The following is a 16,397-nucleotide window of genomic DNA, read 5'->3' as shown; positions in this document are numbered from 1 at the left end:
TATGAACGCATCAGCACAGATAAGATATATATTAAAATCCTGACAGTTTATAAGATGTAAATACGATGGTATCATTCTGATCTCTGTATCTGTAGACACTCAAGGTTGTGATGTCCAACTGAAATGTTTTTGTTTTTGGAACCTCCCACCACATATCAGGAGGATGGGCAAAGGTGATCTACCTCAGGTTGATGCAGAATAGAAGGAATAAATACTCTAATAATAATCATTTTGGAAGATTGGTGGCCTTGTTTGATTGGCAAAAAAAGACCCTACACTTGGCTGCGTGTGGTCAGGGCAGGGGGTCCTGAGGACCAGGATTAAGAAGTGGTGGACTAGTGGTCTCGCACATTGGAGTTCTCACTTGCAGCCCTTCCAGATCATTTTATTAAAAAGTCCAAACATCAGATCATGTGTGAAGGTAACTTTTGTGTCGGCTGGGATTTGGCTTCAAGGATGAGCAGCATGGGTGAATGGATGAATGTGTGTTTATGAGGGGAAAAGTATCATGCTGCAGAGTGGAGTCTCCTGGCTCTCCTCCTCTTTATCAGCCCTTCGTCTCTATCTCATCTTCACCATCACTGCGGTGCTTTTCCTCCTCAGCACCATTACCCGAGCGCTCGGCTTCCTCCCTCCAGTCAATTTCCACGGCGATCCTGACTTCGCTTGATGTCTATCTCGGCCCCGATAAATGCGACGTGCTCGCACGGTGAAGTCTGCAGAGGCAGGAACGCAACGGACGGAATATTCTCTTTCCGATTCCGGTCATGTGTACTCAGTGAAAGCTAATCAATGTAAGGTTAACTCTGTAAGAGCCCACCCGCGTGGCCAGAGCCGGCGCTAAGCCGCAGAGATGACACTTTTTTTTCCTCTTGACCTTTTCACGCCGCCCGAGTTCCACTCCCACAAGCCTGTGTTACATTCCTTTACGGCACAATTTATTCCAAGTTTTCACCGAGATAACAGTCGTGGAATAAGCTGTGCAATCCCGTATTTGCTCAAACTGATCAATTCACTTCAACTCGGACTCAAGCGTGACGAGATGGTAATCTGTAAACCTTTTGTCCGTGTACAGATTGTGTGTAAATGTGTGTGTAATCTGACTGCCTGTCCTTTCAGTCCAGTCCGCGGGTCATGAATAGAGGCTCTGCGTCTCTTTTCAGCTGTTTTGAGCAGAGGAGTATCGTGCAGAATATTAACTAAACCTCCAAACGGTAGGAGGGGTGGTGGGGGGGGGGGTGTAAGTGTGTGTGTGTGTGTGTGTGTGTGTTTGTCAGGCTGCACTGTACTTGTGTGTGTGTGTGTGTGTGTGTGTGTGTGTGTGTTTGTCAGGCTGCACTGTACTTGTGTGTGTGTGTGCATCATAAGAGCCAGCTCCCCCGGGGCTCTGCTGCAACCAGCACAGTGAAAGGTCCATCACTGTGGCTCTCACCATGACACATGCTGGAATAAAGAGAATTCGCCATTTCCATAGGGGGTTATTGGCATGTTTATTTAACTTTCTCTGCCTGTAACACTCCAGCCGTGGACGTGTTAATGCAGCTGAACAGCTCCGGACATGTTACACTGAATTAACACGGACGTCGTGCTTTAATGTCGGACGGCGGGTGTGTTGCTGGAAGTGGCTTTTAATGAATGAATGAATGAATGAAGGCTTTATTTCAAAGATGTGAACATACATGGGGTTTGGTGGTTATTTGATTGCTAAATTAATCAATTGTGTTTATTTCAATAATTAAAACTTCTTAAATGTGAGTATTTCCTGGTTTCTTTGCTCCGTGTTACAAAGAAATCATTAAAACTGAACCATTTTAGTTTGTTGACATTTGAGAACATCACGTTTATTTTCTGACACTTTAGCGACCAAACAAGTACTTGGTTCATGGAGAAAGTATTCGTCAGATTCTAATGATTCATAGTAAGAGTTGCTAATGTTAAGGTGTTTGAAAAGTTGAACATATCTAAACTTTGCCAACAAATTGTGTTTCCTTCTTTTTGTCCAGGACACACTGGAAATGTGCGCCAAGGAGTCGGAGTTCAAGAGTATTCTCTTTGCTCTGTGCTACTTCCACGCAGTCGTGGCAGAGCGGAGGAAGTTCGGTCCTCAGGGCTGGAACAGGTCGTACCCGTTCAACACGGGAGACCTCACCATTTCCATCTACGTCCTCTACAACTACCTGGAGGCCAATCCCAAGGTGCACGTCTCTCCGTTTTCCCGCCGTTTGAGATTGAAAGTGAAAAATCTAAAAGTGTGTTGAACTGCCAGGTGCCGTATGACGACCTGCGCTACTTGTTTGGCGAGATCATGTACGGAGGTCACATCACAGACGACTGGGACCGACGTCTGTGTCGCACCTACCTGGAGGAGTTCATCCAGCCCGAGATGATGGAGGGGGAGCTGTTCCTCGCCCCCGGGTTCTCCGTGCCGGGAAACCTGGACTACGACGGCTACCACCAGGTGAGACAAAGACCAGGTTTAGGCTCACATGAGACCATTAGGAACCCAGAGAGTCGGGGACAAATGACGCTCATTTTAAAACTCCCTGCACTGGCGACCGGTTTGTTTCAGGATTGATTTTAAAGCAAAACGAGGCGTTTTTTATTAATAGAGTATTTTTCATACACACGAGCCGATCCAAGGAAAAAAAGAAATCAATACAACGTAAACAAATAGTTAAAAAAGAAACTTTTCTAAAGATTCTTTTGATTAGTTTTAAATCTCTAAAGTTTCTTTGTCCAACTTTGGGAAGCAGCATTTTTTTCATCGACTGTTGTATTTTACAGTTTATTACAGTATATTAACACTATGTCTGCTCTTAATCTTATTAGTTTCATTTATTTGCTGAATGAACTCTATTTATTCCTCCTAATCCTTAGTTTCTTTAATCTGATTGTTTGATAGTCTGATTATGTCAGTATGCACAGTGCTCTCTGAACGATCCACTGACGACGTGAAACATTAAATTAAAGGTGCATTTTCCAGAATTACTCGGAAAATAATTGATTGTTGAGTTTCATCTGTAGAACATCAATAATATGCCCTGCTAAGCCCCTCCCACCTGATAACCATAGACAGACACACTTTTATCATGTGCAAATAATAACTCAAGTTGATTATTTTTTTTAGGTTTCTTAGCAGAGTTAAATCAGCAACCTTTTTCACTGTGAAAGTGAAGTAGAACAGCCAATAGGTGGCGCCCTCCCTGTCTCTAAACCTCCCTGTGATTGGCCAAAGTCATCAGTCAGTCATGAGCCTAAAGGAGGAGATTTTTTACCTCCCGATAAACATTGTTGTGCGTTTATTGCTCAGTCATGACTACACTAAAGGCCCAGTGCTGACTCTTCTGTTAAATATGGTAAATATGGAGCTTTTTAACCGATCTACAGTTACACATTGTTCCGTCTCACCCTGACCACACACCTGCCCAAATGAAGTGGACTTTCCAAGGAACTTGGACTTCCTCCATGTCTCCCTGGACCTCAAGTGGCCAGATGAATGGTTCTTCAATGCCGCTATAATTGAATCACTATAATTAAAAGGTTTTTTTTCCCCCTGCATACAGTGTAGAGTTCTGAAATTCATTACTTAATCAATAACAATAAAAAAGTCCCTGTGATGTAACAGAGTGTAGTTTTGAGTGATAAAAAACATTTCTCTGCTCCGTGGGTGGGAAGAGATTTTTTTTGCCGGCAAAACAAACAAAAAAAAGAAGTTATCTAAGAGAGAGAGAGCGACAGATGAAGTTATTCTCAATAAAACTGTGTAAACATTCACTTTTGTGACGGCAGCTGGTGACTTAATGTTCCTGAAGCTGTAGTTTAAACAACAGATAGTTCATGTTTTTCCTGGTGTATAATATACAGTATATCTGGAGTTCTGATACATATACAGAGACAGAGCTAGCATATAAGTCAAGGTGGTAGCAGCTTATTCAGCCTACTGATCCTGTTGTGTTTGATATCGGATAAAACGTTTTACAGCCCTAACAACCCGTCCATTACAGAGCTATCACACCTCGGCTTTAAAGTTGTTTGTGGTTTGTATTTTTATTCATTTACCACAGCGGCTTCAGAAATAATAACCAGGTCGATGAGGATGTTCGGCTTTTGCCATATTTACTCGATGACGCGTGGCAGAAATGTGCGCGTCGACTGTCAATCAGAGTCCACCTCCTCCTGCTGTTCTGTGAGTTGTCGGTTGAAGGTTGAGCGAGAAAAAGAGCGGAATGACCGAAAGTGGAGCCGAATTACATGGGAGCCAATGGGCCGGGCTCCCATGAAGGTCCTTGACATCTAACTTAAACACCAAGCATGTAGGTTTGTGTATGGACAGAGAAAGCCAGATTGTCCTTATACCAATATTAGAGACAGTGTACGCAAATTCTATGTGAGTGAGCACATCTTCTCTTTTTCTCTCCAGACTGCACTAGTTATCATACTACACATGTTATTTTTCATAGGGGTTTGTGTACGGTATTAACGGTGTCGACAGTCGGTGCCTTCAAAGACAACAAACGTGTTTAATCACTATGAGAGCACAGACAAATGTGTTACCTAATTTGAAATGTTGTAAACGTTGGTTTTGTGGCTGTATTTTTACACACTGGAGAGAGGAGAATCTTTGCATTTGATTTACAGGAACTTTTTAACAAAGATATCGAGCACACGTGTGTGTCGTCAAACCTCAGCTTCTGTCCCGTGTGTGACGACCGTTATTGACAGGATTGAAAGCGTGATGTTAGCGTCTCACCTCGTCTGTCGCGCGAGTGTCGTTATTTATCGTTTAGCCGCAGCGCCGGCTGAGTGACGGGCCGAAATCAGGGACGTGGCAGGTTCTTGTGTCGGCTGTGAAAAGACTCGCAGATTATTTATCATCCTCAGAGATGAATAAATGAGCCAGGCCAGGTTTTGAGTGGTGATTTTCATTTTATTTTCACTTCAGCCCATGACAGCATCTCCACTCATGTCCCTTAAGAGGATCTGACATCTGACAGCACTGATATGAATAGCAAGAGGTTCACAGAATATCTTCTCGTCCAGATTTTCCTCGTCACGTCCCCGTGGGGAGCCAGAGAAAGTCGGGGAGTACAACTTGTATTTAATTTTTTCCCCTCAGTCTGGGCACAACCTGACTGTCAGAGAGGCTCCGGTGGGAAGCAGCCGAGTGTTTTCGTTTGGCTGTCACCCCGCGACCAGGCAGGACGTGTGCACACGGGGGTTGAGTGGTGGAGATTCAGCCAGAGAGCAGAGGCTGTGAAAGGCCCGAGGGTTTGTCAGAGCATCGTCTCGCTGCACTTTATCTGGAAAGAAACTTAGCGAGAGGAGAGAAGGGAGGGCGAGATTAACCCGCCACGCTAATAAGCTTGCTGACACAGCAGTTTTTTTGCTCCCCCTTCCTTTTAGAAACTGTCGCGAGTGACTTTTAAATGTAAACAAATCTCTGTTACAGTCGAACCGGTTTGATCTCGCGTTGCCCGGCAACATTCCCACGCTGCAACTCAATTCAATTCAATTATAAATTATTTGTATAGCGCCGAATCACAGTGTCCATTATCTCAAATAGACGTAGACATAGACGACATCATGGAGAGCAGAGAAACCCAGCAATTCACACAATGAGAGAAAAAAAGAAGAAGAAATCTCTCACAGAACCAGATGTGCGGCCATCTGCCTAGACAGGTTGGGGTGAAAGGAGAAAACGGCGGACCAAGAGGGAGGTGAGGTAGAGACAGAAGAAAGAGACCAGGAGCAGATCCACAACTCAGGAAGTGACTTGTTTTATGTCAAGACAGAAGCTGGTCAACAGAGTTTGACTAAAATCACAAAGAAGCATCTGCCAAAAGTTTCAGAAATGATTGGACTAAATCCACGGAGCGTCACTTATAACTAGGGATGTAAATCGGTATCATCAAAAATGTCAAATCCGTTATATATAGCATGCTTCACTCTGCACAGACTGTAAAATATGTCAATAAAAATCTGCAAAAGCAGTTTTAGCTGAGTCATGTTTGGGCTAGAAGTGATACAATTACTCGATTAATCGATTATTAAATGAATCGTCCACTATTTTGATAACCGATTAATTGGTTTGAAGCTTTTTTCATGATTAACAAGATTTCTGATTGTTTCAGAGTCTTTAATGTGAATATGTTGTCGTTTCTCTGCTCCATGAACAAAGAAATCATAAAAAACAAGACATTCCAGAACATCATCGTTTCCAGGTTTGACAAACACTGATCAACATTTTTTTACCTTTTCTTACGTTTTATGGACCAAACGATGACTCGATTAATCATAGAAAATGATCGTTAGTTGCAGCTCTACACATAAACTCAGTCAGCTCTGATCAATCTGAACAATCAACAAAAGTTACGTACCACAGCTTTAAACAGCACACAGGTGTGTGTGTGTGTGTGTGTGTGTGTGTGTGTGTGTGTGTTAAACAGCTTGTACAGTGGAGATCAAACGTTCCGACTACAAAGTGTTTGAAAGTGGAACATATTTTTCCATGGAAACTTTCATCTGAACATTTGTGATTAGAAGAAGCTTTTTTTTTCTTTTTTAAATATATATATATATATATATATATATATATATATATATATATATATATATGTATCTTTTTGTTTAAGTGCCTCCTGAAGAAGAACAAGCCTGTTCTTGATTGAGCTTCCACTTTCAACTTTTAAAAGCACTGATATTCATTATGGACGAGCAGATGGAGAAGAGATGGAAGGGTTTTAGGTTTGTTCATTAGCGGCACGTCGTTGTTTGAACGTCCCCTCAGAAACAGAAACACCTCATCGTTCACTCACTTCCATTATTGTCCCGCGTCAGCATGAGAACAGAAAAGTTGTCCATCCTTATTCTCTACTTTTAAAAATGAGAATTAGGGAGAGGAGTTTGTTATTAAATGTTCACTTTAAAAGCGTTTTCCTTCATTTTGGTTCAAAGGTTCTACCTTGCATGTGAAGTGAGTTCTTAAAGGTCCATTATGTTAAATTAGGAGGATTTATTGGCAGAAAATGAATATATTACACAGAATTATGTTTGATTAAGTGAGGGTTAGCGTATGGTCAAGTGGAAAGGGAACTTCTTTGCTGTGTATCCGTAGGGGTTTTCCTGTTGCCAAGTTGAGGGCTGAGGTTACTCCCTGAGTGAGTTACCCAATCCCCATTGCTCATTGGTAATTGATACACGCAGCATTGACCCCAGCCACAAGGGGAGCTACATCCAGTGAGCGCCTAGTGTCGGTCCCAAGCCTGGATAAAAGGGAGGGTTGTGTCAGGAAGGGCATAAAGTCTTTAAAATTTAAAAAAGTTTGGTTTTTGTAGCCTTTAAGTTCTTTAATCAAGGAACTTGCTCTACGAAATGTACCAAAAACACACATTTGGTGTTTTTGAACAACCCTTTCTGGTGTGTGAAGGCCACCGTACTTCTCTGACATGTTTAGGAAAGGGAAGGCTTAGCGATGAAATCCCTAAATAATCCATATTTTCCTTTTTTCTTCTTCCAGTACATCGATGACTCTCTACCCGCTGAGTCACCGTACCTGTATGGCCTCCACCCCAACGCCGAGATCGGGTTCCTCACGCAGACATCGGAGACGTTGTTCCGCACCGTCCTCGAGCTGCAGCCCAGAGACGGAGGAGCAGGTGAGGGAGGCGGGACCACGCGCGAGGAGAAGGTAAAGACGATGATAACAAGTAATAAGATTCATAGTAAGTAAAATCAAGACATCGACGTCCGCACACGACGTGGCACCATGTGGAGCTGCCGAATTTTGTGCGGCCCCGTATGTTGTTGTGAAACCACACAAGACGACGGTTTCTTCTCTGCAGACGTTTCCATAAGAGATAAAGTGTCCACACACAAAAAGAATTGACACGTTCCCTCTCAGAGCTGATTGTCTCCAAAGTCCGTACCTTTAACTGGTGATCTTGTCACGCTTTAGTCAGTGCATGTATTCTTCTTGCCTCTCTGTGTGTTTTAAGTGTGTGTGTCTGTGTGTAGTGTGTGTGTCTGTTCCCTGATGTCTTATAAAGTGTGACCTTTTCTGGGCTGGGACGCCTCGATCCTTGTGTCCTCGTGGACCTCTTTCACTGACGAGTCCAACCGCTCTGTATTCATCCTGCTTAGCGGCCGCGTCAGATATTTGAGCCGGGGAAAATCCATACGTATGATGACCTCATATCTGTTGTTGCATCTAATCCGCTGATTGATCGCTAATGCCGCGTTGCCTTGGGAAAATGTTGACACAGACATTAGCTCTCATCACTTACCCACAACAATATGATTTGAGCATTGATTTTTCCGGAGGGATTTGGACTGTTATTGAAAAACAAAGAGCTATGGTTGCAAAATATGTCATCATAAATATTTATGGCGCTGTCTGTTTTAAAGCGAAACACTTTCTCAGGCTGTCGACTTTGGCCGCGCGGAGTTTATCTCGCGCAGATAAACACGGTGTTTTCATCAATCAACATTTCAGTCTCTCTGCTTCTGGTTTTATTTAATTTCAACAGTAAGATTCAAACTGTGTATTTTTTTTTTTCCGTGGTCAGAGGTTCCCAAACACTGGGTCGGGATCCACAGGGATTTGTTTTGGGTCCCCCAAACAACTCCCAACTTTAAAGTCCAGATTTATGTGTATATGTGTTAAATAATGAACCTAAAATGAGGTTTTGTTCCTTCACGTCTCGCCAGGTGCGTGCCGTGTTAGAGGAGATCATGGAGAAACTACCGGAGGAGTTCAACATGGCCGAACTGCTGGCCAAAGCGGAGGAGAGGACTCCGTACCAGGTGGTGGCGCTGCAGGAGTGTGAGCGCATGAACGTCCTCACACAGGAGATCAGACGCTCGCTCCGGGAACTCAGCCTGGGACTGAAGGTGAGGAGACTGTGACGATGATGATGATCAGAGGAAATTAATTATTGTCTAATTGCTCCCAGTTTTTATCCAGTTTTTGAATTTTTCCAAATGTTTTTGGTACTAGCTATTTTCCAATCTGAGCAGCAGGTGTATCCAGAGCAGTGTTTATATGATTTAAACTCAAACAAAGTAGTGTGGCTGTAGCCTGAAACTGAGTCCAGACTAAGACAAGTCCACTGTACAATATATATACCCCACCCAAGTCTTGGTCTTGGTCTGCCTTAGTCTTGGTCTTGGTCTTGATCTTGCCATGCCTTAGTCTTGGTCTCACTCTGCCTTAGCTTCTGTCTTGGTTTTGGTCTTGCTCTGCCTTAGCTTCTGTCTTGGTTTTGGTCTTGCTCTGCTATAGCTTCGGTCTTGGTTTTGGTCTTGCTCTGCCTTATCTTCGGTCTTGGTTTTGGTCTTGCTCTGCCTTATCTTCGGTCTTGGTTTTGGTCTTGCTCTGCCTTATCTTCGGTCTTGGTTTTGGTCTTGCTCTGCTAAAGCTTCGGTCTTGGTTTTGGTCTTGCTCTGCCTTAGTCTTTGTCTTTGTCTTTGTCTTGGTCTTGGTCTTCCTCTGTCTTAGCTTCTGTCTTGGTTTTGGTTTTGGTCTTGCTCTGCCTTAGCTTCTGTCTTGGTTTTGGTCTTGCTCTGCCTTAGCTTCTGTCTTGGTTTTGGTCTTGCTCTGCCTTAGCTTCGGTCTTGGTTTTGGTCTTGCTCTGCTAAAGCTTCGGTCTTGGTTTTGGTCTTGCTCTGCCTTAGTCTTTGTCTTTGTCTTTGTCTTTGTCTTGGTCTTGGTCTTCCTCTGTCTTAGCTTCTGTCTTGGTTTTGGTTTTGGTCTTGCTCTGCCTTAGCTTCTGTCTTGGTTTTGGTCTTGCTCTGCCTTAGCTTCTGTCTTGGTTTTGGTCTTGCTCTGCCTTAGCTTCGGTCTTGGTTTTGGTCTTGCTCTGCCTTAGCTTCGGTCTTGGTTTTGGTCTTGCTCTGCCTTAGTCTTTGTCTTTGTCTTGCTCTTGGTCTTGCTCTGCCTTAGCTTCGGTCTTGGTTTTGGTCTTGCTCTGCCTTAGCTTCGGTCTTGGTCTTTGTCTTGCTCTGCATTGGTCTAGTTCTCAGTACTGGTCTGGTCCTGTTGACAGTATGAGTGGATGAACAGAGTAAAGTGAAATGACTGGATGACTCGTTCTCTGTGATTTCTGTGGATTTATGGACGTTAGTGTTGTGATCTACATCTAAGATGATGAAATCCTCGTGAAGCACAAATCACGGCGAATCAAATCCACATGAGTTTCATATCTGCGTGTCAGGGTGTGAATGAGTTACATCTCCCACAGAGGAATATGAATTTGATCACGCTGTCTCTCTAACTCACATCACTTCCTCAGGTGTTTTATTTCTCCGTTTAATCTCGTGAAATGACCACGTCTATTACAGACCACAACATGAACTTTATATAAATGCCATTCTCAACCTTTCCTCCTGTAGAATAGGATCGTTCCATTTGTTGGTGCGTCCGTCTCCTATCTGAAGAACATCTTATCTGGCACTAAATATTCAGCTGGATTGATGACTAAGGGATTAGATTTGTGTCGTCAGATGTCCATGTGAACCTTTTTCTCGCTTTGTGGGTGTGTTTTCTTGTCTCGAAAGAATCCTCTCAAAGTTTGGCATAAATGTTCATTTTGACTCTTGGATGAACTGCTTTAGATTTGAGTGCCTGATGTTCAAGGTTAATGTGGCGTCAAAAATGTGTTCTTTATAAGTCCAGTTGGTAAGAACTAGTGACTTCTAATGGTGAGACGGCAGATTGCACCTACAAGTGTGTGGTTGTGTATCAACTGCAGAGGTTCCCATACAGATACAGGTCTTCAGTTTTATTTTATTTTGTATCTAACCACAAGACAGATGGCCGATCTTTTTCGTTTTTGTTGTAAGAATAATAATAATAATAATAATAATAATACATCATATTTTTATAGCGCTTTTCTTGACACTCAAAGACGCTGAATCGGCTTCAAAGTTCAAAAACACATGCTTTGATGTAGAAACATGGTGTTTCTTTGTTTGTTCTAAATGATTATACACTTAAACAAACACACTTAATAAGGTAATATATTAAATTTGTATATTATATATTCAAAAGACTCTAATTCTACTTTCTCTTTAGTGCTGTCAACTGTACGCTTGTCCCAACAGGCTGCTGCGTTCGTTTTCTCGTCTACATAAACCTTTCGTCTTTGTCTCATTGTCATAAACTTGGTCTTAAAAAGGTGTGTGTGTGTGTGTGTGTGTGTGTGAGTGTGAGTGTGTGTGTGTGTGAGTGTGAGTGTGTGTGTGTGCGTGTGTGTGTGTGTGTCAGGCCAGACTGAATCCTGTGTTAACAGCAAACAAACACAGAGAGAGCGAGAGAGAAAGAGAAAGACAGGCAGCGGTGAGATTGAAGGGTGTAAAAGCATTTGTCAGGAGTTATGAGGATTCAATCTCTCGACACTACAAGACTCCAATAAATCGGCTCAGTGATTTAAAAGCCATGTAAACTGTTGTAGCAGCAAATGGAATCATATTTCATCTCTGCGGCGTAGAAATACGTAGAAACTATCACAAAAGCTTCATGGTCCAGTGTTGTGTCACTCAACAGAAGCTCTGTGGCTCCAGCAAATAATTGTCCTGCATTTGAACTTAAGTACACGTGACGATGCTGAGATGTTCGTCTGGAGTGACCAGGATGGACGTCAGGATTAGAAAAGACCATATTTGAGGGACGGTTTAGAGATAAAGCCAGAGAGTCAAGGTGGAGATGGTTTGTGTCACATGCAGAAGAGGGACAGAGAAGACCACAGAGAAGGTTCATGGATGTTGTGAAGAGAGGACTTGGAGGACAGCTTATGTAACAGAGGAGGACGCAAGGGAGAGGACAAGGTGGAGGCAGAGGATGGACGCTGTGGTGACCCCTAAAGGGAGAAGCTGTGAGAAGAAAAAGACACTAAAAGTTCAGTCTTTACCCACCGCATGATGGTCGCAGGGGTTGCTGGTCCCAGCTGACATAGGGACAAACAACGATTATATACACAGGAATATATATCCTTAATATGCACAGTAGAAGAGGAGAAATGAAAAATACAAGAACATTTGCAACTATAAAAAAGGATGTATGTATATAATGTAAATGGTACATTCTATTTCCTAAAATGACTTTTTCTAAACAGGAATATTTAATTAGATAATAATTGTTTCATGTAAAAGAAGAATTATTGCCCTTGAATATATAAAAAACTGCACTTGAAAGAATTAAATGTTAAGTTTGATGGTGGTTCAGCGGCACAACTAGTTGTCTTTGAACTGAAAGGTCGTGGGTTCAATCCTGGCTCAGATAGTCTCCATGACAACGTGTCCCTGGATGTGTGAGTGAATGGGTGAAAACTATATAAATACAGACTCATTTACCATTTCACATTGATCACTGGAATCAGTAAATCATGTCATCACACAAACTGAACGGATAGATGAGGACGATACGGAGGAGGTGGAAGGTTGACTCTCAGATGGAGATAAAGCTGCATCGCCTGAATAAAAGAATCATTATGAGTGTTAACATATGGATATCTATACATCAGCTCCAGTATCAGCAGGTGAAGGACTGCTTCGCTCCCGCACGCTCTCATTACTCTCTGCTATCTCGCAGCAGCACGTTCCCCCTTATCTGGCTGTGTTCATCTCCAGGTTTATATATATATATATATATGCACCGCTGGTTTTCTGAGGGTTTGTTACCGCTGCTGCAAGATCTAATGCGGCTGGAAGCTGTCGAGTCTGATGTTTGGCTCACGGAGGCAAACAGGAAGTGACACGTTTAACTCCCGTGTTCCTTCCCGACAAAGACAAAGTGGGTGCGCTCTCTCCGGGAGCACTCGTCTTAATTAAAACTGATATCATCCGCCCGGGATCGGGAAACAGGACGGAAGACGGAGTCAGCGGCAGAGTGTGTGTGTGTGTGTGTGTGTGACATAAACTGTCCATTGCAGCTTCGATTACACGTCATTTGATTGTTTAATTCAATTCAAACATTAGTTTGTGGCAAAACACAATAACCTTTTTCCCGCTGATGTCTTCATTATATAAACGAATCTGCAGCCTCTCGTTACAGAGAGCAGAGGATTCTCTGTCGTCTGTCAAACTCTCATCCAACTCAGCTCGTCACGCCGCTTTATTCCCGCCTTTTATAGATGTTGTACAATTGCACTGACTGTTTAATGTCCACAAATGCACCAGAGCAAACTCCTCATTTACTCAGTGTTGTTTGGTTTTAGCGTTGGATGTTGGAAGCTATTCTGTGATAGAATATCATAGAATATCACAGAATATTTGCTGTACTTCAAATCATCATTCTATGTCCTGGGAGCCAAAAGAATGAAATGGTGAATACACAATTTAATGTGAACCAGTGTGAACATGGATAGTGTCGTTTTTAAATCAACTTTACACTTCATTTAATTAGTTTTATCTTTATAAGAACAACAACTTCAAATTAAACATGTAATGTAAGCATGCTAGCTAGCAAGATAGCTGTTAAGACTGACTTGCACCAATTTGGATGTTAGCAATTAGCTTTCTAGCAGCCCACAGTCCCGCCTTTTTCATCAGAGCAGTTGTATTAAAATCCCTTGTACACTTTTAACATCATAAGAACAACTGTAACACGGTGAACGGTGAAATAAAACATTAAATATCTTTCTATTGTTGAACTGCCCTTGTAATTAGCACGCTAACTAGCATAGAGGGCTGTTAACGGTGGCTTGTACTTATTTGTATGTTAGCAATTAGTGGTTATACACCTATTAGTAACCTAAAAGTGTACAGTATGTGTTTTATTGGCATCTTGTAAAATAACCACAGAGTACAGTTGAGTAAAAAAACAGAAAATCTCTTCTGTTGTTAGCATGCTAGCTAGCATAGAGAGCTGTTAAGACTGACTTGCGTGATTTCAGCAATTAGCTTGCTCGCTAGCTATTATCCCCGCCAAATGCTCTGATCTACAAAATCTAGTTTTTTTCTTCTATTTGAATTACTTAATTTTATGTCAAAGGGAGCGCGTACAGTTACAACATATATGTGATCATTTACTGTACCACACTAAAGCTTTGAGCTAATTCACATCTGCTGAAATACAGCACATAATACCACAACAATACACAAAACATGTAGCACACGCAGCTCGTCATGTTTTCACCTGGACTTCCATCGTTTTTTTAGGGAGAATTAACAATGACCAGCGACATGGAGAACCTTCACAATGCCATTTTCCTGGACATGGTGCCCGACAACTGGACCAAGCGGGCGTACCCCTCCATGTCCAGCTTGGCTCTGTGGTTCACTGACCTCCTCGTCCGGATCAAGGAGCTGGAATCCTGGTCCACAGACTTCAGCTTACCTTCAGTGGTGTGGCTCGCGGGCTTCTTCAACCCGCAGTCCTTCCTCACCGCCATCATGCAGGCGATGGCTCGCAGGTAGGTTTGGCTTTCACTCATGTGGATCTGATTAGAAAACGCTTATATATGGTAAATATTCATGTGTGTGTGTGTGTGTGTGACAGGAATGAGTGGCCTCTGGACAGCATGGTCCTTCAGTGTGATGTCACCAAGAAGAACCGCGAAGACTTCAGTTCTCCTCCACGTGAAGGGGCGTACGTACACGGGCTGTACATGGAGGGCGCACGCTGGGACACCCAGGTAGCACGTTTGACGATATCATACGGGAAAATGAAGAGATCACTCTTGCTAAGCAATTAGAACGACAACTACTATTAGAGGGGGACGTTAATTTCATGCAAAACAAATTAGACAGAACTTGGAAAATATTTCCTCAGTTTACAAAAAATTAACTTCAATGAGCTCCGCCATTTAAAAAAGAAATGTCAGCAAATACATCACAGCTTATCACTGCAGAAACAGCCCGACTTCAAATTAGCCAAATATTCTATGAACATGAATCTTCATAAAACTTCAGACTGTAATGTTCCTTAAAACTAGAAAAAAACAAGTGAACTCCTGTTCAACCTAATATTCGTCTTCTTTTACTTTATTAAGCTGATTTTAAGAATTGAAATCATCGCATTCCTTATATATTTAAACACACAGCAACCTGTCATGGTGAGTTTTACTTCAGTATGTGTGAATGGGTGAAAACTGTAGTGTAACACATCTCATCAAGACTGCAAAAGCTCTGTATAAATACAGACCATAATACCAACTCTTCTTCTCCTGGTTTTAAACAGGAAATGTAGTGGAGTAAAAGTACAGTACTCTGATGACGGATGCTAAGCTAACAGCTAGGTCCACTAACCTCAGAGTGCTCCTTTAATGTGAGTTAAGTAAAGTAAGTTCATATATATATATATATATATATGTGTATATATATATATATATATATATATATATATATATATATACATATATATATATATGCAGCTTCCCCGTAGACTTCTTAATTAGGGAATGTGCCGAGTTTGCACTTGAACACTTTAGAAGAGAGCTCCCCCCCTTTTTTCTCCTTCATTAAAGTTGTCGACGCTGACAGACAGACGGTCGGACAAACAGGCCGGGGCAGCTTCTCCTCTTCATCACCATCATCTTCCTCACTGCGTCCTTCTCTCCGCCTCAAGGCCAGAGCCGTGTGAACAGCACACGAGAGTAAAAGTAAAAGATTCCCAATCATTAATGAACCTGTTGATCAATAATGATGAGATGATGTTTGTGAGTGTTGACTGAGTTCATGTGATAAACAACACTTTTCATCATGGAGAATATTAGAATTTACATTTCATGTGTAATAATAATCTTTTGTAAAATGGCCGACGCCGTGCTGCATCAAAAAGAATGGTGAAGAAATACATTTTACAGAGACAGTGAAGTCACTGAGTGAAGACACTTGACCCTACTGTTGGGGGCGCTGTAGAGCTTTTATGGACGCTAACCCCGTCTCTAAAATAAGCGGTTCTTCATGCTTCATGACTTCTGACACTGTCACCTCCAATAATAATGAGAATAATATTTATAATAATCTAATCTAAAGCAATAACACAATATGTCCGACTTTCCTTCCGACAAAAGTTCCTGATGAAACGTTAGAGTGACGGCAGTGAACTCACCAAACCCTAATCTTGCTATGATACTTATATTCTCCTTATTAGTTAGTTAACTTATTAAAAAATAATAATTGTAATGTCAACAGGAATAATAAGTTCTTAATAATGAAATGTTACTTACTTAAGGAAACTTAAAAACAGAATGGGTGTAACAGAAAGTCAAATAAGAAAATAAAATGATAGCAGCTGTAGTTGCTTCCTGTGCTCGATGGGAAGGTGTGGCCTGCTATCGCTAGCTTTAACGCAGACTGTGTTTCATCACAAGCATAAAAGATTGTTTGTGAGGGAAGTTTTCATTTATAACTAACTTCTCCACCTCGTCCTCCCCACGCTCCGTCTCTCCCTGTCTGTC

General features: G+C 42.1%; 1 protein-coding gene across 3 annotated transcripts in view; it reads left to right on the top strand.

Moving 5' to 3' along the window:
* dnah9 (dynein, axonemal, heavy chain 9) overlaps nt 1–16,397 on the top strand; it is a 134,494-nt gene that overhangs the window by 117,023 nt on the left and 1,074 nt on the right. For all 3 annotated transcript variants that reach the window (XM_058621034.1, XM_058621035.1, XM_058621037.1), the window contains 6 exons: nt 2,004–2,195; nt 2,267–2,458; nt 7,517–7,687; nt 8,707–8,889; nt 14,155–14,408; nt 14,495–14,630. In XM_058621034.1, the coding sequence (XP_058477017.1) occupies nt 2,004–2,195; nt 2,267–2,458; nt 7,517–7,687; nt 8,707–8,889; nt 14,155–14,408; nt 14,495–14,630 (1,128 nt within the window). The remainder of the gene's footprint in view (nt 1–2,003; nt 2,196–2,266; nt 2,459–7,516; nt 7,688–8,706; nt 8,890–14,154; nt 14,409–14,494; nt 14,631–16,397) is intronic.

Source organism: Solea solea, chromosome 21 (assembly GCF_958295425.1).
Source record: "Solea solea chromosome 21, fSolSol10.1, whole genome shotgun sequence".
Taxonomy (NCBI): Eukaryota; Metazoa; Chordata; class Actinopteri; order Pleuronectiformes; family Soleidae; genus Solea; species Solea solea.
Note: the sequence above shows the minus strand (reverse complement) of the source record. Positions and strands in the feature narration are given on the sequence as shown.